At 37.6% G+C, this 22,824-nt stretch overlaps 1 protein-coding gene across 5 annotated transcripts in view; it reads left to right on the forward strand.

The window, feature by feature from the left end:
• VAV3 (vav guanine nucleotide exchange factor 3) overlaps positions 1–22,824 on the forward strand; it is a 178,583-nt gene that overhangs the window by 25,186 nt on the left and 130,573 nt on the right. For 4 of the 5 annotated variants that reach the window (XM_049808220.1, XM_049808222.1, XM_049808221.1 and 1 more), the window contains exon 2: positions 8,481–8,597. The exons of the other annotated variant lie outside the window; for it this stretch is intronic. In XM_049808220.1, the coding sequence (XP_049664177.1) occupies positions 8,481–8,597 (117 nt within the window). The remainder of the gene's footprint in view (positions 1–8,480; positions 8,598–22,824) is intronic. 5 annotated transcript variants of the gene reach the window in all.

Below are 22,824 nucleotides of genomic sequence, written 5' to 3' on the forward strand. Positions count from 1 at the left end.
ATCTTGCCAGCGGGGAGCAAAGGGCTACTCAAAAAATTGCCCTTTGTAACAGGATGTTGTCCTGAGCTCCCACCCATACCTTTTGCCAAGTACACTTTGGGAATTCCTGTAGTTGGGGCTCTGTGGTCTGAAAATTTCCATCTGGTTAGTGACTGTGTGCTTTCCCAAAGCTCTCTCTTATTTTTCATCTTGCAGTAGGTAAAGGATAAAAGGTTTCTTGCTTCTTCAGGCAGCCTAGTGACTACTGATGCACATGGTAGGACGTGGAAGGTGTTTGGTGAATGTGACCATTGACTAGAAGTTGCCACTTTCATGGCTTGTAGGAGTTCTTGACTTAAGGGACACATAGAATTTAAATGCTGCTTTGCCGCCACTTGCTTAACCAATGCTATAGTGCTAGCATAGCCAAGGAGAGAGTCAGGAATGCGTAACAAGTCCTGAGCTTTTTTTTCCCTGCCTTCTGTTCACTCCATATCATCACCAATAAAAGCTGAGCATCCTTTGTGCTTCCTCAGCTTTTTTTCAAGTTTCAGTTTCCATTTTCTTTCTTGAAGCACAGAGAAGAGCAAAAGTACATAAGCAAAACTTCATACTCAAGCCAAAATGCCATAGACACAGTTGAATAGTAGTCAGTTAGGAATTTTAAGAGGAGCTTTTCTATGAATATTTAATTACTACATTAACTGAGCAAATAAAGAACATGCTATTAATATTCATACTGTGTTAGCAGTGCTTCAAAGGAATTTAATAGGTTTTGTAGCTCATACAGTATCCTATGTGTTGTGTAGGCCTTCAAAGAATGCCTACATCTAGTAAGCTAATAACACTATAGATCTCCCTAGCTATACCTTAATTCTCTGAATTAAGAAATGTCTGTTGTTCTTTGCATAGCACCTTTCTTAGCAAAATTCTTAATAGTTATATATGGTACCAGTCTTGCATGTTTTGTAACCCCAAAGTGGTTCTTAAGCAACTATGCAAAGAGCCAAGGTATAGGCTCTAAGCTGCTGAGATACTGATAATGAGCCTGCCTCGTCCAGAACTCAGTGTGATGTCTCCTCCATCTTTATTAGTGTATCTGCTTTGTGACCTTTGGAGAGCAAAGTTAGGTGGTATTTAATATTTGGCTTGTTTGCTCCTCCTTAGAGCTTTAAAAATATTGATCATCCGAATGATGGAGATGGTTTGCAGAACAAGAGGCCAAATGCAGAACGTAAAACTGTTAAATGTAATTTGCACTTTAATAAGTTTTATCTAAGAGTGAGAAAAAGAATAATGCTTACTTGTGGTGTTTTGACACTTAAAACCAAAAAAGTCTTCGGAGACAGCCTTGTAGCTTTCATTGCTTACTGAAAATAGGAGCACTCATCCTTGTACATTGACTTGGTCTTTAAATTCCTTATGGTTCTTTTGCATTGCCTACCCTCAGTAAGGCTCCGATTTAAAGATCTTCACAAGAAAAGTGGCATGCATAGGAACAATAGAAATGTTAAAACTTCCATTCTCGACTCTGATATTGCTCTTTTCCTTCTTGCTGGCTGAGGAAAAGACATTAATAGATGTTGAATTAAGACTTCATCAGTGGGTCTGTACTTAATTCACTTAGAAATCCTTCCAGCTATTTTTTACTGCATATAGTGATAATTACTCCTGTTGGCAGAGCAGAACTAATCTAATCTGCTTTGGCTGCTGAAATCTGTGAAGGAGCCAGGAATGATTTCTGTGTTGAATTGTTAACCCTGAGCGTACAATTTTGTCAGTACCACAGTGGGCCCCTGCTTTGTGTGAGTACCTAGTAATCTGGTGTTAATGAACGTACAGATATTAAAAAATAAATAAATAAAAAAAAATCATGTAATCTAATAGAGGTATAGCGTGCTCCTGTTTTGGTAACCCTGCTTTTGGGATTGGTCTGTCAAAGATGGCATGTGTTGGGGAACTATCCAGCCTGGTTTATGGAAAGGAGCCCTTGATACATGAGCAGCTGTTTCTCCAAGTACCTAATTTTCTTCCTGTATTGGATGTGGCTAAAAGAACTTAAAGGAAGCTAGACAGTTCCTGTGTGCACACATTATGTAGGAGCTGATGAAACCCTTGGGTTTGTATCTTTAGTTACTGTTGCTTTTCTATGTATATAGGTTTAAGGTACAACTTTGGTCTTGCTGCTGCATAGCTTCGCTATGGTCACAGCATCTTCACTTCGTGGCTAGAAGAGGTGATGGTGCTGTTTGGTCAGTAGGGAGTTCCTGGATATCTCTCTTAGATTTGGACTTTGCAGGATTCAAACAGTGTTAGTGTGGAATTTATGTTACTCCTATCAACACAGTTGTTGCAACAAATACTGAAACAAGTGAGAAGAGAAAAATCTGCAACCCTCAGGGCGTAAAGCAACTTCTTTGAAGGAAACTTTGAGGAGACAAGCTCTGTTTCAGTGCTTTCTTTCACTGAAACAACTTGCGCATACCAATCTTGGTGACAGAATGTAGAAAAGCAATTCTTCCAGTTAAATCCATTATGGCAATTTTCAGATTTCTCCTCGTGCCGAGAGGTATAACTGCATTATTTTCCTTTTTGTGTATATTCTCAGAAACAGAGTGGAAATCACAATGAGATATTCCCAATTAATCTGTTCTCATCAGCATCCCAAAAATGGACATGAAAGGTCAGGAGCCCATGTTTTGCAGTAAGTGCTGAGGTGTAGGAAGAGCATGTAAGTGTTATGGCAATGGTCTGTTCCTCTTCTATTCTTCTGCCTTCTGTTCTTGTGTAATTCTGCTTTTATAAGACCATAAACAACTAAAAGAAATATCTCCCATCTTCACAAGCCTCTATGTGCCTCCTTGCATGTAACATCAGTATTTCACAAATTAAAGAAAGTGACTTTGCCTTCTGAGATGTGTGAATTAAAGCCAAATTTGCTCATCTGATTACTTCCCTTTTATATACTTGTTTTGAATGTCTGGCCTTTCCTCAACTATTTTTGTTATAAAATGCTTGCTGTTACATAAAATCCCACCATTTTTTGTTTATGCCTATAAGGCTGTTTAAAGACAAGGCAAAAGTGGTGCCATTTAGAAGAGGAATGGGAGGGGAAGATTTCTGGACTTTCCCTGATTGACATGCTTATTTCTCCCACAGGAGGCAAAGTGCATTTAGTGGACAATTGGCTAAGCAGAATACTACTTTTTTTATGTTTTCACTCTTTTGTCATAGCTTCTACCTGATGGTGGCTAGGAGCAACTGGCCTCAGTTCTTGTGCAGTTACTGGGATCCTCCTGAAGTCTGCGCGGGGCCATTAATGCAACATGCAAAAAAAGCCTGGAAAATATGGTGACAAAAGGATGGGTATACAATGTCAGCAAAAGTGAATCAAATCACACTGGAAAAAAAACCTCCAAAACATCTTCCCTGACATCGTGACAGTGATCCATTTTGTTTTTAATACCACTTTATAGTCTAGCGTCTATTTAGACTGTCTCAGATGCTCAGGCTTCAGTATGTTCTCTAGTTTGTCCTAAATGCAGTAAGAATGTCTGTTGATCCAGATAGAAGTATAAGGAAACTGCCAGCTACCCAAGCTTTCTTCCTTGCTTGTGACTAAATCACCATAATAAAAAGGAGATAGAAGTTTAAATAAATACAAGTACCTGTTTTTTCCACTATTGGTAATTAAAAAAAAAAGTAAGTTGAAAGTAGATTAGAATTCTTGTCTTTCCTAAATACTTGCTATTTCTTGGCCTTTCAGTTTTCACTCGCCTGACTGGTGTTGCTATGTTGGAATTTCATATAAATGTCTCATGGCAGAATTTGATCTTCAGAGCTCTTTGTGTTGGTCTCTGAACACCCTTAAAAGTGCTTGTAGTACAAAAGGTATATCTAGATACTGGATATTATGGTCTGTACTAAACAGAACTTTATTCCATTGAAGTACTTCAGTGCTAAAATGTATTTTCTGAGAAATACTGGTAGTTATATGAATAGAGAATATATGAAATTGATTTTTTTTTTTCTTCTTTTTTCTTTTGCATTTCATCTTTCACTTCATTAGAGGCCTGGTTAGAGAAAACCTTTTTCCCTGTGGGCAGCTGTAGTCCTGCCTGTGCTTTTTGTGTCTAATTAGTAATTTCTATTCAGTACCCTTTGTAAAATATTTCTATACATTTTTGTCAGCACACATAACCATGTACTGTGTTGAAAAAGCTTCAAATAAATGTTGCTTTTTGTGTGAAGTGGCAAATGTAGAAAACAGCATGCTTTTTCTGTGTAGCTTAGTATAATTTGGTTTGCCCACTCTCTTCTGCTTTTAAGTTCAGACAAATACAGTTCCAGTTATATAAACCATACCCACTTTTTTAGGTGGTAGACTTTTTTGTTTCTCTGCAAACTTGCTCTTCATTTCAGTAAATGTTGTATTAATGCCTCTTAAAAAAAAGAAATTTAGTGCAGAATGGACCAGAGGCCACTAAAACTCTAATCTGTTCCATAAAAATTGTGTTTTATCACAAGAGTAGTACCATTTCAGTAGCCCTGACAATGACAACATTATTGGTTTGTAATAGTGTGGCTACTTATGCTGTGAAACATTAGGGTGCTTTAGGAATATCTTGATAATCTACAGATGTTAATAACTGAAAATTGTTCTCAGGGTCCTGAACCCCAATGGGTTGTGATATTATCAGTCTGTGTCTGGATGCTGGGTGTGCTCTCCTCTCATGGTGTACCTGGCGATAAGCCAGATATAAGCCTTTACTTTTAAAAGCGTGAACTTTTTTCAGCTTCATGGCATATACTACCCTACTGCAGTATTTTTACTGATCCGTGTATTAAGAATTCTGGACTGCTGCCTCCTAATATAGCCATGTAATTAAAAAAAAATAATAGAGGCAATGTTAACTTTTTCAAAAGATTGTTTTTAAGTTATGTTATCTTTTAATGAAAAGAAACCAGTTCTTGTACTGAAAGACAATGTTTCCTGTGGAGGAGACTTTTGGAGATCAGACCAAGTGAGAGATGTCTAGCTCTCCTTGCATCTCTAAGAGAACTGGGTACCCAACTGCTATTTATGCCATTAACTATCTCCCTTGTGGTGTGCCGAAGTATAATGTTTTGCTTTTGAAAGAGAAATGCAATCATGTAGTAGGTTTCCAAATATCCCGAGGACTGTACTTACTAATGAAAGACTGCTGACTGATGGTGCCTTTTTCTTATTGCCAGCAAGGATGGTTGTCTTTTATAGAACTTCCTAGATTTTAGATGTACGCTCTTTTTTTAATTTGGAGGTTTCTTTTACTAAGTTGTACTTCTTCGTACAATAACCACAGCGATAAAAATCTTTGTTTTCATTGAGGAAGATTGTTTCTTTAGATGATTGCAATATAAAGTTTTGGAAATATTTCTGAAAGTTTTCTGGGTAGTATAATCAAATAACTTTTCCAAAACATGAGTAGCATATAATGAGGAGTTCTTAAAACTTTTTTTTTCCTCATATATTTTATTGCAAAATGAGTGCATATAAATATGAAGACATATTGGTTTTAGCACTCTCACAGTTTTATCCTTATAGCTACTGCAGTTAGCTTAATAGTTTAGTAATAAGCCTTTCATTTTGCAAGAGAAAATTGATGGATACTGAATCATTACATGCCCAGCTAAACTCACTAAGCAGTCTTTGAACTAGCAGGGGGGTTAGACTGTTTTGTCAGGAGGCCTGTTCTGCTAAAGGCACCATTTGGCACATACTCATTGATGATGTGGTCCCATATCAAGTGCAGGTAGATTTGACAAATGCTAAGTCTGTGGTTTCTAGAGCCTACAAGAAATGTAATGGAACTGCTGTGTTGTCATATGGTTATTGAATATTAGATTATAATTATGTCAAGTCTATTTAATATATGATACATGTTAAAGTGCACTTTACCACTTAATGAATTAATGAGTATTTAAAAAAAGGGTGTGGGGAATTAGATTCTTCTTTGGTCTCTCTGTTAGAATATTCCAAAGAATTTAATTCATTACTTACAGTGTAGATACTTTTAACATTTCCTTTAAAACATGTGGGCTAAAGGAAACTTAATTTCTTGTAATAGGCTCTCCCATCTATTTGCATATAATTCATAGTAATGATAATTTAAACACAAAAGGCTGATGTCAAAAAATTCCAACCAAATTTGAAGTAACTGGTAAATCTTTCTTTTAGCTATATTAAGAAACTAAATGTAACTCACTAAAATGCTGTGTAGGAAATCTAGGCCAGATTTTAGGCCCATGACGTCTGTCTCTCCCTTAACTTCTTGCTCTCTTTAGAGGTAAACAACTTAATGCAGCTGAAAGCTTTCTTTGCACTGGCAGACTTCAGCACTAACTAATCTAAACTCAAAACTTAGGTTTTAAAAAGGCAGCTGAGTTTTCCAGTGAGGAAAAAATTTGTCAGTGGATGTGAGAATTTCAATGTAAGGAAGTAAATCGGTATTCAAGTTGAATCAGTATTCTGCATTGGACGAACCTAGTGGCCCTTGATGGCTTTTAAGAAAAATAATAAAAAACCTGGGGAAAAATATATATCAGAAAAACAATGATCACTTTGTATGTGCTGTCTTGTTTTTAAAGCTGTGGGGTCCCAAACCAGCTCATTTTCTGGTTCTTTCTGTGAGTGTCATGGTGGAAGAAGCACATATGTTTTACGTCTCTTAGCCTTCTAACCTTGTAATTTTGACTTGAAAATTATAATCTTTGCAAAACCAGAGAAGCTTGTGATATTGACTAAGCAAGTTAGACTCATTTTCCAAATTTCACTACGCATAAAAGCAGTCCAGCATAAATGCAGCATTGTCTCTGAGCAGCCCAGTGTGTAGCCCAGCACCAGCTGCCCCATGTGAGCTGGGAGCATGTACAGATGGGGCTATTTGGAGTGGAGGGAATGGTGGAGCCTACAGCTCCACCTCATAATCTGTGGCCCCTTACACTTGATGTGGCAGTTGTCAGTCACAGATGCCTTCCTGGGAGCTTTGGCTTGTGCAGGGATTGCTTTTGTGATGCTTTGCGATGAGTTTGTCAGCTGTTGTCTTGATGTCCACAACCATCTACTAGAGTTGTCTGCTCTTGAAGCTTCTCTTCTTGAATCAGTGCTTTCACATCTGTAACTTTGCTGTAAATCTGATGTATCAGCTCTGCTTTTTCTGTGTCTGGCTGGTTAGTTCTAGCTAAGACATGAAGTAGGGCTCTCTGTTGAATTTGGTATTTTGTTGTGTCATGCTGAAGGTAAAGCAGTGACGTATTTGGCTGAGTAAGCAATTTGGGTATTTATTACTTTGCACTCAGGAGAGGTATGACTGTGACAGTGTTAATATCAAAAATACTGCTTTTATAAACAACATTAAGTTGGAACATATAGCAATTCTATAATCTGTCCTAATGTAAATGATCCTCCTTCTTATGAATCCACTATAAGATGGAGAACTCTAGGAACTCAGTTTTAATACTGAGTTGCTGTATCAGTACTTTTAAAATGCATATTCAAAGCACAGTGCTGGTTCATTTGAAATACTGTTGCTTATAAATACTGTATTTGCTTTTGAACTGTACTGCATAGTGGATTGTAAGACTCTACAACAGCATCTTTATGGAGCTAATGTCCTCGTAAGGTACTAGTACCTTATGGTGCTAACCATTATCAAGAATGGATATTGCACTTTTTAGCTATCCCTCTTTAATTACTGCAATGCTATTGATAGTTACTGTGTTTTGTACCGGTAAGGTCTTTCAAAAAATAGTCTACAAGAAAATGCATTAAAAGCCTTATAAGGAGAGTATTGTGGCAGAAGCTTTATTCTTTTCCAGACTCAGATGATCATTGATGCATGTGGATAACTTCAAGAGAAATAGCCTTTAATTCAGTACAGAAATCAAGGTGGTTTGAGGATCTTAAATCTCCACAAGATGAATTGTAAATGACTTCTCAATTGCAAATCTCATCTGCTTCTGTGTTCCAGACAGAGAATATGTATTCATGATGTCTTTAGTGTGTTAAAACAGTGCACGTGTATTCATTAAACATTCAGACTAGACTTTTATCTTAACAGCTGAAGACACTTGATGTATACATGAAGAATAACCTTCTCATATTAATATACTTTAATTAAGGTAACCTTATTTGTTTAGTTATATGCTGTCTGTAGAGAACCGAAAAGTAAGTCTGTATTTAGACCAATTTGTATCTAGTAGCATATTGTCATTTCTCTTTGTTTACATAAAAAGAGAGAAAATAGTTTCTGTTCACAAATTGTCTACTCAGAATTTGATTAATGCTTTTGAGTCTGAAGGGAACTTTTATGGCTGAACTAGAACCAGCGGAAGATCACAGCATAGTGGAATTGCAGACTTGCAAATGATTGTATTGGTGAATTTTGTAATGTATTTGTGACCAAAGTGAGCACAAAAGTTGACACCTTTGATGCTTAGTGTTTTTGTTTTCTTTCCCCTAGTTTCTTTGCTTGAAGAATATAAGGACTTTTCTTTCGGCATGTTGTGAAATATTTGGGATGAAGAAAAGTGAACTTTTTGAAGCATTTGATTTGTTTGATGTGAGAGATTTTGGAAAGGTAAGGATCCTTTTAATTATATCTTGAGTAACACCTGTGTTCTGCTACTTGAGTATAGACGACTTTCATGGTAGATATAGTGTAGAAGTTTTGACTAAAGGATAAGCGTTCATTAGTAAAAAAACAGTAGGAAAGAATTAAGAAAGCAGAAGAATTAGATTTACATTGGAGGGGCTAATAAAGGGCAGGGAAAAATCCCTGGTAGGAAAGTTCTGAAGGTGTGAAAAGCATAGATAAGTTAAAAAAAAAAAAGGCTTGAAAGATGCTGAGTTAAACTATATGTGTGAAGATGGCAAACTGTGGACGAGTGCTGTCTGGTGATATCACTTTTGACATAAATAGTGTGGAATCAGAAACCCTGGGCTTATACATTGTAAGAACACATGGCACAGAGCATGTTTCATTAGTCTCAAGTGCTCAAAATTTACTCATGTATCTGCCCTTTGAATTTTTTTTTTTATTACAATTAATTTTAAAATCTGTTGTTTTTTCTAACCTGCTGTAAAGCTCAGATACAGCTATGGTGGGTTAATGTGACTGTTCTAATTTACACAGCCTGAAGTATATTCTGTAAGCCTCTGATTAGTTATTCTATATATAAAGGCTTTTTCCAGTCTATTGTTCACAACCTCCTACATATCTGTTTGATCTGTCATTGCCAGCATATGTTCAGTTCAACTTCAGTTTCTGCTTTTGAGTCATAGGGTATCATTACCCTAATTTCACAGGAAAAGGTCTGAAAATTACCTAAAGTAGCACCAAAAATAGTTATTTATTCAAATTTAGTATATTTCAAGCATTATTCCTTTTTTAAACGAGATTATAATTTTACTACTTCATTTTTGTGCACTGCTCTTTTTATAAGTAGACATAGAGGTAAAGATGATGTAAGAGTGCAAGCATGAATCAGGGCTGCGATATGACTGTTTGAAATGGTTCAGTGATTACTGTTAACCAAAATATCTAATTATTTTTCTGAATCTTTTGTCCAGTTTTAAGTCCTTTGAGTATAAATTAGATAAAACTGGTAATTCCACTTGTTTAGTTATGCTGAACATCTTTTGTCCTCATAAATCATATTTAAGACAAAGCTTTTACTGTGTTTGTTGCTACAGTATAGCACGAATAGACTAATTATTCCTGGTACTGGTATTTCAGCTTTAGCAATGGCGATAGTGCTTGCAAGCAATGGTTTCTCTAGTCTTGGCCTCTTTAGTGGCCTTTGTCACCTTTCTTGGAAAGCTACCAGATAAAAATGCAATGACAAATTTTAAAGACACTGGTGTGTGGGATTCTTTAATGAGGCTAACTATGTGCATGATAACAGGTGCTTGTGCAGAGGTGGAGATGCTAAATTGAACAAGCCTGTGCAATCCTTGCAATAGCTGCGTTGGGCATGTTTTTAGGTGCATAATGGCTCTGCTGTTCAGCTGTTTCCATTGCGTGCTCATGTGGAAGCTTGCCACACACAGGTGGAGGTTACAATAATGCTGTATTTAGATAGGCTGATCTATGTATTTTACTAGCCTCTGCAAATGAACATGTAGTCAGCTTCCTAAAGCAGTTGGTGAGCTTGAGGCCATTAAGAAAGTGGAGGGGAAATTTACAACTGTATTAAAATGTATAGCTAGCCTTATGCTGAGTTATTTCTGTGGTTTTAAGTGTATTGTTTGTACAGTTAGCTGAGAATATCTGTAAAGTGGCATGGGATTTCAACTGCATATCTGATATGCAATTACTTATTACTTTGGAAATACTGATTGCTAGTAGCAGCAGTGAGAATAAGAAAGCTTATATTTTTCAAGTTGTTCTTTGCTTCTCAACTTTCCCCTTCATTGTTTTTTTCCTGTGAATAGTAACTCGAATATAGTCCTAAATCTCTAGCCTTCTTGAATTGAAGTTGTATATATGGAAAAGGCCAAAAAAAAAGTGCTGGAGATTTTTCCTGCTACTGCAACCAAGTAATTCTGCAGTTTCTAAAAGAATTCTTTGAACTGCTCTCCCTAAATATGTACAAAATATGAATGATCTTAAAATGATTACAGGCACAAACAGAAAGAATAATGTGGTTTAGAAACACTGTTTTCCAAACTGTTGACCAAATAGGTGATGGAATGAGTGCATGCAATATCTACAGCCTCTAACACATTTGAACGTACTGGAAGCTGTCTTGAGATCTCAGAAGCTGGCAAGTACTTATTAGTGGTGAGGTGTAAATAAGTTGTAGCTGAGGTGACTATAAGCCTTATATATCACGTACTTCTAAATGCTTCAATTGAATTTATAAAGAAGTGATTATTGAATTTGTCATCTTATGATGGAATATTCTGCTTAATATGACAGATTTAAATGACTATTTAAGTATGCTAGTGGAGGGGACAGGATAAATGTGTCAATTGTAAATGAACAGTGTGCTTTCAAGGAAATAAGATTGAAGGGAAGAATCAGATAAGAGGCCTGGTGATGGAAACTGTAATTTTTTTTTAAATACTCTGATCTTTTTCAACTCTTTAAAGACAATGGCAGCAAAACCCTGTGAATGGTAGAAGTAGCAGCTGTACACTGCCTATATAGTCATAAGACTTTTAACAGCCTTGTGAAATACTGGTTACAAAATGTTTGATGTAAGGGTGAAACTTGCATTCAATAGCTAGGGGTAAATGAGCTGTTTCCAGATGCTTTGACATAACGTATCAAAATTTGACTTGAACTTTGTGCTCCACTTTGCAGAGACTCTTTGATCTCAGTCATTAGAGAAAAAGAAGGGTGTATGTGGTATGCATGGGAATCAGAGGTGAAGCTGAAGTAGCAACACCTAAGTAGACAATAGGTGAAGAAACAGGGAAGCAGGTAACCCCATGAGTATGTTTTTAATGTGTACATTCTGTATGAATATGGATATCAGCTGTTAACAAGATATGAGGGTTTTCTTCTATTTCAAGTATAATAGCACAGATTTTCTTATTTTTAGACTGACTGTGCTTGAAAAAAGAGGGGCTATATTACACAGAAATAGGAAGGTTCTTAATTCATGCTTTCTAAAAGTACAAAACTTGTTTTTCCTTGAGTTCTACAGTATTTACCCATTCCCACTCACCTTTCTATCAGTCGATTTCATTGTTGCTGCATTAAATTCCTGACGGAGCATGAAATGCCCTCCCACACACATGGGGTGCCAGACAGTGTTTTCATGCGAATTCCATGCTGGAGAGTCATTTCTCACTACCGCAGGGTTGTCAGGTTCTTCCTTTCTACCTGTGTGCCAGAATCAACAAATAATGTTGATACTTGTTCTTTCAGCTCTGTGAGCCCTCCACACTCCTGAACAGCAGCCTTTGCTGTTTGGTACGCCACAACAAATTGTTGCTATCTGTATTCTCTGAAGGAAGTTTGCAAGTAATGTGTTGCAGAAATGGGAATCTGAGGATTAGTTCCAGTGCCCATTGATGTCAATAGATGCTCCCTGGCCTCAAGAGAGCTGTGTCTGAGGTCCTGTGGGGGAAAACGGTGTCCAGTTATTGTCGGAAACAAAACTTTGTGTACTCTGCTTTTAAATATTCTAAGCAATGTATAACTGAGCGCAGAGTGACTTTCATGATATAACATGAACATAGCCACAGACACCCCCCCCCCCCCATACAATACTCAATCATGATTTTTAAAAAAGCAAACAAGGGGTTCAAATATCAATTGCTACCAATCAAACAAGTACCTAATTGTTTAAAAGCATATAATATAATGCCTAGTGTAGCTAACTCTCCAGTGACGCTTAAAAGGCTAGTTTATGTAAAAGCAAGCAACTGCTGGGAAAATACTGAGTGCATATACTAAGGTCATGTAGTTTGTGTTAATTTTAGTCAGTCTCTTAGTGCAAAGGAAATCGGGGCTATGATGCAGCAGAAAGTCACGCTGAAGTTGAGGAACCCGGTGTGTTGGTATTCCCTCAGGTTTAACAGATTCCAGGAAGATCACGCACATATGCATGAGATACACCAAAATCAACATAACAAAGAGAAACAGTTATTATAAAAAGTTATATACCTTTCCAGAAAGAGAGAGGAGGAAAAATTGTTTAGGAAATCTTCAATAAAACCGAAGCAGTTGAGATGAACCTCAGTTGTTTCATGTTTTATTTGGTGAATTTAATGAGTGAGGTAATAGAGCAAAGTATGAGCGCTATCACTAATAAAGTCATATTAAAACTGCAGAACATTGGGGAAGGTGCCAAGACATTATGGCGTATTTTTGTAAAGATATTAAAATGGATAAAGAGAAATGAGCTGGTAAAACCAAGACTATTGTTAAAACCAGAGCTCTGTATCTTCATTCTCTGAGCTCTTTTAGTGGTAGAATTAAAAAAACCCAAACCGTAACGTAGTGGTTTGCTCAAGAAACTAGCTGTACAATTGCTTTTAGGAGTAGCGTTTTAATGTTTTCAAGTGTTTCAGAGAGATGGACTGGTTTGGGATAAATGACGCGTAAACTTCTTCAAGGTGTACTTGTGAATGTGGAAGAATGAAGAAACAGAAGATAAAGACAGGCTTCAGCTTCCTCCTCTGTGGAAATGCTTTGGACAAAATGAGCAAGAAACACTAGCCTGTTGCAAAACTGCTGAAATGCTTGGCATGTATGGAAGATCTTATTTGTTAGGTATTATTTCTATTTGTATAGAGTTACATAAAGGTCAAGCACTCAGTAGCCTCCCTAAAAGTGTCCCTTGAATCACAACAAAAAATGACTTCCAGTCCCAAAGAAAATAAATCATAGTTTTGGGCAAAGTGATGAAGTGGGTGAAGAAGCAGGATGAATAATGGTATAGCTCATCAGCCACCTTTTTGAAAAGTCCTGGAGAATATATAGAAATAGATTGCCATGGTGGGCCATTACAAACACTAGATAAATTCAATGTACTTACCTGTAGTAATTTGCTGCAGCGGTCATCACCAAAGAGTCTGTACAAATTGCGAGGCATATAACTTCAATAAATAATAAGCTTCAATAAAGCTTAAGCTTATAGCTTCTATGTGATCTTATATATATTTAGGCCTAACTATTTCAGGATTATGGTCTTGAATGTTTTGTGACCAAGTACTAGTGGACTATCACTTCACTGGTCTTTCAGAATGAATCTTCATGAATTTCCTAAAGATTTGTCATAACTTTTCAAGTTATAATGTTTGCTTCCAGTTGATGTAAATGGTAATGATAATCTTTGGTTTTGACCACATCATAAAGTGTTGAAGATACCACAAATATCTGATCATTAATGAAAAATTCTCATTCAGGGAGTGCCTGGGATGTTTTGGAAGTATCAGAAGACCTTGAGTCCTTATATAATGTAGGCTTCTGTTCAGTTTTTCAGCAAATGTGACCAGGTTTGGAAAGTCAAGGTTAATGAGAAACTGCTAATATGAGGGAATAAAACCAAGTTTCTGAGCATGTTCTCTGTTATTAAGATGATCTTGTCCAAATGTGAGGTGTATCTGATTGATGTGTCCCGGAGACACGGAACTCATAGCATTGAATTCTGGTAGCATGCATTTCTCTTTGAGGTGGAAGAATTTTTTGGGGAAGAGGACAGTTGAGCTTGAGTAGGTTTAACAGGGCTTAAGACTTATGTCTTCTCACATATTTGTTTATAGAAATGTTTTTAAACCTTATTTTTAAACAGGGAATTAATTCCCTGCAGCACTTGCAATACAGGCATTTTGGTAACCAGAAGTTAACGGTGAAACTGACAACTAAACCCCAAATTTCCTGAATTTATAAATATTGTTCAAAGTAACACAAATATAAACTATAAATAAAACCAGACGGCAATAAATGAGTGACTTGTAGCTGAAGTCCATATGAACTTTGAAGAGTTTTGTATGTATCTTTTTTCTGTGATAGTGAAATTGTTCACCCTTTAAGAAGGGTAGGAAACGTGTTTTTTTGGTTTTTTCCTCCCTCTTTTGCAAAGCCTGGAGGCTTCCAAGGAGGAAAAGCATGACAGTTTTCTGTTAGTACAGTGGATAGGTGGAAGGGGTGGGGGTGGGGAACAGGGGAAGTTGAAATACAATTTGTATAAGCTGCTCCATGCTCTCTCATCCTTGCCATATAGTTAATTTCTAAGAGAATCTCTCTCCCACTTTGACCAAGATTCTCCTGCTCGCTGCCCGGGTTCTCTGCTTGTTCTTCTCTCTGTCTGCTTTGGGATTTTGAGAGTCAAATGACGTAGGCATAAAATTATCGTGTATCTAGAAACAAATAGTATATGGCTATTGCAGCTACCTGGGCCTGTTGGGCATTCTGATATTTCCAGTTACCACATGAAATGGGCTTGACATCAGCCTAAAAAGCCTGTTGCAAATTGTGTTTGAATTTCACAACTCGTTAAAACCCAAGATTGTTTTTTCCACTGAACTTAAAAAGACTTGGTCCTTGATTTTTAGACCTATGCACTTCTATTTTTGTCATCAATGGTGCAAATTAAATATTTAAGTCAGAGATTAAAATAGGGCTCAGTTGTAGGTTTAAAGGATTTTTACTCACTTAATGATCCTCTGCCTCTTTTGAGTTGGAGGACAGTTGCTTCTGTTGATACTCTTCATGTCTGCTTGTAGGTATTCGATTCTGAGTAAAAAATATCACCACTGCGTAATGAAGGAGAACCCCCCCCGTTTTGTTCCTGTTAATTCCATTTTATATTTTGGAAGTGATGAAGGAAAGAAAGAGAACTTGATGTCACTGCACGGTCTAAGCTCTCGGGAAGACCACCCATTGCACATCAGCCTTTTATTTCCCTAGCCAGGAATTGGGTAAAAGCAATGTAGTAATTTGTTCTAGTTTCCTAACTAATTTCCCACAGCCTAGGTAGGGAAGGCTTGATCCGATCCATAGAGCTATGAGCTTTAAGGCTTAGAGCAAAGTTAAATTAACATCTGTGGCAACAATTAGTGTTTTACCATTAACATTTATTGCTACCCAAACTACCTGGATGTTTTCCTATTTTAATTAATTTTAATTTTACCTCATGGCAGTCTCAGACTGGACTTTGCATTGAGTTCAGGGCTTGTTTTATGAGAGTATTTTTCTAAGGTGCTCTCCATTTCAGATCTAAATTTGTGATCTTCATTTATATACTAGTTTTCCGTAACAGTACATACTGACATGGTTGACTGCACATACTTTTTTAGACCATTAGAAAAGACTTGTGCAAGTCATGTTCAGGCTTTGCTTTGACTCTTCTTTGTTTAGAATTTATATTAATATTTCTAGGGAGAGAATTTAATGAGTGGTTTGGGCTACACTTTCTGTCTGCTTATTAAGTCATATTCAAATCTAATGTTTCATTAAGCCATGTGGACTCAAGAATAATCTTTTTCCAGGGTTGGGTGGGTTATTTTGAACACTTGGCTACTTTCCTATCTGAAGAAGTAAGCCACTATAACTATTAAATGATGGTAGGAGACAGAGGTAACAGAGCAGCTTTGGTTATTGTATTTAAATATAAGCAGGTCAAGGACAGACTGTGTGCTTCTCTGCTGTATTGACATAGTAAAATATCTCCAGATTTTTAGGTAATAGGGGACAGCAGGCTGTACAACGTGCTTTAGTGTTGATGCGCTTCGGAATCATAGAATAGTTTGGGTTGGAAGGGACCTTTAAAGTTCATCTAGTCCAACCCCCCTGCAATGAGCAGGGACATCTTCAACTAGATCAGGTTGCTCAGAGGCCCATCCAACCTGACCTTGAACACTTCCAAGGATGGGCCATCTACCACCTCTCTGGGCAACCTGTTCCCATGTTTCACCACCCTCACTGTAAAAAATTTCTTCCTTGTATCTAATCTAAATCTAACTTCTTTTAGTTTAAAACTATTACCCCTTGTGCTATCGCAGCAGGCCCTGCTAAAAAGTTTGTCCCCATCTTTCTTATAGGCCCCCTTTAAGTATGGAAAGGCTGCAATAATGTCTTCCTGGAGCCTGCTCTTTTCCAGGCTGAACAACCCCAACTCTCTCATTCTTTCTTCATAGCAGAGGTGCTCCATCCCTCTGATCATTTTTGTGGCCCTCCTCTGGACCTGCTCCAACAGGTCCATGTCTTTCCTGTACTTGAGGACTCCAGAGCTGGAGGCAGTACTCCAGGTGGGGTCTCACCAGAGCGGAGTAGAGGGGCAGAATCACCTCCCTCAACCTGCTGGCTATGCTTCTTTTGATGCAGCCCAGGAGATGGTGGGCCTTCTGGGCTGTGATCACACATGCCTGCTCATGTCCAGCTTTTTATCCACCAGTACCACCAAGTTGTCCTCCACAGGGCTACTCTAAATCCCTTCATCCCCCAGTCTGTATTGATATTGGGGACTGCCCCAACGCAGGTGCAGGACCTTGCACTTGGCCTTGTTGCACCTCATGAGGTTCACATGTGCCCACTTCTCAAGCTTGTCCAGGTCCTTCTGGATGGCATCCTGTCCCTCAGTGTCTCAAATTAATTAGCATGCAAAAAGTGGTCTCCTCTTCTTGTTGAAAAATGCATATGCCACCACTTTCCTCTGGATTTAAGGAATGTATCTTCATGATTTATTTGTTGATGCTGTGTTTACTGTAAAAGTATTTATTCAGCTCTTTAATATGTGGCTTATCACTTCTTATGTTTGTTGGACCTTTATTCTCCTTCCTGGTTTTACTTGTCTCTACGTCTTTTTCTTCTGCTGTGTATTTTCTAGTTTTGGATCTATCTGAATCAACCCATTTGACATATTTCAGTTCTACTTGTCTACTTGAGATTTTAATAAAGGCTGTAGAAGAGAATATGAGAAGATCTTTGATTAAAAAAAAAAATTTCCTTAAATAAGCGGTATGAGGTTATGTTTAAGATACAGTAGGTTGATTATTCAAAAGTAATCCTAAACTGGGCACCCTGTTTAAAATGGAAGATGATTTTGTGTAGGATCTATGTGAGAAAGCATTTAGTTTCTTAATGGTCTATCCTTGAAAAGTTTTGATTACAACAAACCTGGCTTAATTACTATGATACTGGTAAACTGTTCTTACTAACATTCATTGTCGTTCCTCTGCGTGGCCTTTTGTTTGAGCAAGAGACTGACACAAGCAACACTATGAATTACCTAGAACACTTTATTTTTTTTCCCCACTATTACCTGCTTTGCTTATTGTTCCCTGCAGCTCACTTTGAATCTTAGGTGACTGCGTCTTGATAAAAATCATAGATTAGGAGGCAAAGCAGCAGAAACAAACAAGCAAAAAGGATATTAAGAGGTGAGCAACTTGAAGTAGTTATCAGTCCCTATGTTTCTTGCCAAATGTCTTTTTGCTGTATGCATTAATGATTACAGTCAATTCAATTAACTTGATACATTATCTATGCATAGTCTTAAAATAATAAATTTGGTGACTTTCTTTTCTCCATTCCAATATAAAAAAGTTAGAGAAAGTATAATTGCTAAGTTTGGTTTTTTCCTCCTATTTTTTCCTTGGAATGATTTGAAACAGCTAAACTTCTCTTTTACTGAAAGATGTCTCCTAGCCTCTATATATGTGTATATATATAATGAGTTTAAAACATTGCTAAACCTCCACCAGAGAGGTTTGGGCCGCTCTTGAACTCTACCCGAGAAGCACAAATTGCAAGCTAAGGAGGTGGTGGCTCAAACCATCCCTTATGCAGTGTTGGGATTTCCTGTGAAGAGTTAGTCAAGCATATGTAAGCATTCTCCAAGACTAGCTGCCAATTACATTATGGGGCCAAACCCAGGAGTTGTTAGTATGCTGGTGGAAAGCCAGACTGTGATTTTTACGCTCAGTCTGTAGAGTTCCCCTCTTAGTGCAGGCAAGGAGGAGACCACCTGCCAGCCGTTTCTGGTTGGTAGTTCTCCTACGTAAAGCAGAAGTGTACTTGAGTGAAAAGTCCCAAATAATAACGTATTTTCAAAGACAGTAGTTGCTGCTTGTTTCTTTGTAAGTATTAAAATTTCAGGGCTTGTTCAGCATGAAGAATGCTTTGGTAGTTAGATTGGTTGTAATTTCATTCACTGCTTTTTCTGTCCAATTTCAATAGAAAGTGAAACCTGCAGTGAATGGTTTGCAGCAGGAAATAACTTTTTGAGTATTTCATAAAATGGAAATAGGTATGAGTTAATGAGAAATGTTTGCAAAATCTTAGAGAGCTTTTACTTAACATGTTGGTGACAGGGCTAGAGAGGTGTTTGCTAATAAAGAATTTTGTTCTGCTGTTTTTCATTCCAACACAGTAGTTGTCTTACGAATAAATGTCAGATGCACAGCTACTGCATGCCTTTGAAAAGGACTGATACTTGAAATAGTTTGGTAATGGAAAAATAACTTGGAAGAGTGTACTCCAACATAGTTATCTATAAATCTGAAAAGGTTATATTGTTTGTAGGTGATTGAAATCACAAAGACTACCTTGCTGGGAAAATTAATGCATCTTTCTCTGCAAACACTAAGTATATTTAGGGAGATGGCTTTTTCTTTTGGTCACAATATGTTACAGCAGAAATGCTGGATCTTAGGTTTGGGATCATAAATGTTTTAACTCTGAAACATGAGATGATATATATTTGGAAAAGTTCTATAAAACAGATTGTTTGCATTTTCTTGGCTTTCTTCGTGAGATTTTAAAGGTGAAACATTGGTGGTTGAAAACCGAGGATTTAATTTCTAAAATAACCATTCAATAATTAAATCATTCAGTGTAAAATTTTATAATGAATGTATTAGCTGATAAACTTTGGAACCTGTTTAAAACCAGTTGTAAATAATTACAGTTGCTAAATAAAAAGTAATAATATGGAAGAAGTTAAAAGTACTGTCAAATAAAATGAGTAACAAAAGTGAAATTAAATGACACACTTCAGCTGCTGCTAACCTCTACAAGTAAATCAGTTCTTAGATTTCACCCAAGTACAGTTTAAAACTGTAATATGCCAGCATAGGTCTCAAGACCTGCCTGTAAAGAGCCTTTGATACAAAGTAGTAACATAGGCACACTGCACAATGCAGTGTGATGCTGAAGTAGCTGACAAAAGTATATTATTTGAGTTTTTGGAAGGTGGTCTTCTGAGCATATTTTTTATGCAAATTTTAACCTTAATAAAATAAAATCCCCAAATTAAGGAGTTGTGTATAGGTCTGAATATATCTTCAACTGAAACCCATTTTGGTCTGTGAACATGTAAGGGACACTTGGCAGAATTACTTAAGAACACGAGTTGAGGGCTAGTTCTCATGACTATATTTCATTCCCCCCAAATCAACTTTAAGATGCTCAAAGGTTTAAAGCGTTTCTAAAGTAAAGCTGATCTGAGCAAAAATACATCAGTGACATTGTTACAAGCACATGATGTGTGTTTCCTGCAGTGGCTAGTTGATACTAGCTGAGTAATTCAGTTCACTATTTAATCCAGTTTTTACCAAAATATATAAGTGACTTGAGGCAGGATTTACTGCCTGTGGCCTTGCAGGAGAGTAGTGCAAAAAACTGAATATAGGTCACTGGTGGGGTGGGGAGTTTTCCACAATTTCCCATTTAGCCTTCACTGGGGTAAGCTGTTGTCCAAAACTGACAGTGCAGTTTAAAGTGTCAAACAGAGATGCTGTTAATTTCACAGTGACTTAATAGTATATTATGTAGCTTTTTCTTCCACCAGTGCTAGGTAAAAAGACAATAATCTTCCTGAGTGGTATGAGGCATAGCAGTAGCTGTATGCCCTCTGACTGATGTACCTGAATATACCTTGGGAGTTGCTTCTGGGCTTGGGGAGGTGACTAGGAAGTGACATCACCCAGCACATCACAGAAGAGGTGTGAAGTAAAGCGTGGCATTAGGAAAGGAAACAATGCCAGGCTTGTGGCAGCCACTGTTCAAACAGTTGGCTCTACTTGTTGTGTAAATATTATCGCTCTTGAAGTCCTGATAAGAGGTTGTAGTTTGTGTATGGTGTAATGATCCCATACAATGTATTCTTGCCTTCAGAAGCTGTCTCTTCAAAAGCAGTGGAACAGGGACTGAGACCAAATTTCTTAATTTTTATTTTTTTTTTAATTACCTGCAAGTTTGCTTTTAAATGCTTTCCTCATTTGGATAGCTAATGAATAGGAAACTTCATAGCTGTTTGGAACAAATGGCCAGCCAGGAATAGCTGTGTATGTTTCTCTTGAGATCACTTTCTTTTGCATTTAAGGTATTTACTTGGCTGTTGCGATTTCTTATGATTTCATCTTATCTCTTGGTCACCACTGGTTTATTTGAAAAGTACAATATATATACATCTGTTGAGATTTAAATGCTTGTGTGTATGGCAGCTCCTCTTACAACTTATTCTGGTATACTAAATATTGTTGAGTGTCATAGTTCTGGGTTTATTTTGAGACTGAGTTTTAATGTGTTTTGATTTGGGGAGGGGGAGGACCTCCCTTAGAGTTTTTCAGCTAGCTAAAAAGAAAGGTTAGACACTACCCTATGTAGTGGTTGGACAGAGTCAGTCTGTCATCTGTGGGAAATTATCTGGGTGCTACAAACAAGCTTCATTATGAGTCTTGAAGTAGTAGCTCAGTGAAGTTAGTGAAAGTTCTTAAACCACCTGATTAGAAATGTTGTCATTCCGTTTTCAAAGTGGTGAGGTGTATGTTTTTGTATGTGCTGATCTGGAGGTGGGATGTAGACGGAATATAAGACTCTTTTTCTCAGTTGCATATTTTGTGGCAAAAAATATTTATTTAAAGCATGATTGTACCTTAATGAGAAAACAAACAGGTTTTTCCTGGCCAAATTAGTACAAGGTTGCTTTAAATTAGGATAAGTATTTTTTACTTACGTTAATATTGTTATTAACACACTTTAGCATGTGGTTTGTGATTGAAAAAGTGGATTCTAGACCATGCATCTGATTTCAAATAAATAAAAATCCCAATATTGTCTCACTTTCTACAGACATTTTCCTTATAAAATGAAACAAAATGGAATATGAATTCACTTTTTTCAGAACATAGGAAAGAAAGTAATTTTCCTCTATCTAGCAAGCATTAGATAATATCATCTAAAACTTGGTGAAAGAGCTCAAACACTAGGAACTTAAGCATAATATGCACTTTGATTTTGAGCTTTTATAGAGTAATTCATATTTACATTTTGTTTTTTGATGGACATTTACCACCCACAGGTGGGTGGCATAAATTTGGAATCTGTAGGAGCTGCAACCAGACTGCTTTTAAATATTGCCTTGTATGTGTTATTAATTAGATTAACCATTGGTTCAGCAGCGCTAAGGAAGCTGATGCTGGATGTGGAGTTAAATGGGAGGTGCATGAGAACATTTCTTTTCAAATTGTAGCGGTTTTAGATAGCTTCTTACATCTGTTTCCCTCGTGGAAGCAAGTAGTCCACCTGTGCCTTGAACAGTCTCCTAAACACTAGGAAAAGGTGCTACTTACGAACTTAATGTTAACAAAGCAATAATCATACCAGGAAGCAGCACATGTCTCCCTCATGGTACGAGTTCAGAAGTATGGGACATGTATGGGACAAAATGTTTTTATGCTTTTCTGTTCATAGCTTTGCTGGGATTTCTTAAAATTAGTTGGTTTTGAAGTAATATAGACAATATTTTATTGGTCCGGATGAAAGTGAAAAGGAAGAGAGATAAGGGATGAGATAGAGCAAGGTGGTGGAGCGGGATGAGATAGAGCAAGGTGGTGGAGCGGGATGAGATAGAGCAAGGTGGTGGAGCGGGATGAGATAGAGCAAGGTGGTGGAGCGGGATGAGATAGAGCAAGGTGGTGGAGCGGGATGAGATAGAGCAAGGTGGTGGAGCGGGATGAGATAGAGCAAGGTGGTGGAGGGGGATGAGATAGAGCAAGGTGGTGGAGGGGGATGAGATAGAGCAAGGTGGTGGAGCGGGATGAGATAGAGCAAGGTGGTGGAGCGGGATGAGATAGAGCAAGGTGGTGGAGCGGGATGAGATAGAGCAAGGTGGTGGAGCGGGATGAGATAGAGCAAGGTGGTGGAGGGGGATGAGATAGAGCAAGGTGGTGGAGGGGGATGAGATAGAGCAAGGTGGTGGAGGGGGATGAGATAGAGCAAGGTGGTGGAGGGGGATGAGATAGAGACAGCAGACTGCTCTGACCGCTTGCCACAGGCTCTGGGCTGCAGAGCTGCTGGTTTCCTTCCTCCATGCTTGGCTTTTGGTGCTGGCCTATGTTCTCCC

The sequence above is a fragment of the Accipiter gentilis genome, chromosome 8, assembly GCF_929443795.1.
Source record: "Accipiter gentilis chromosome 8, bAccGen1.1, whole genome shotgun sequence".
Lineage (NCBI taxonomy): Eukaryota > Metazoa > Chordata > Aves > Accipitriformes > Accipitridae > Astur > Astur gentilis.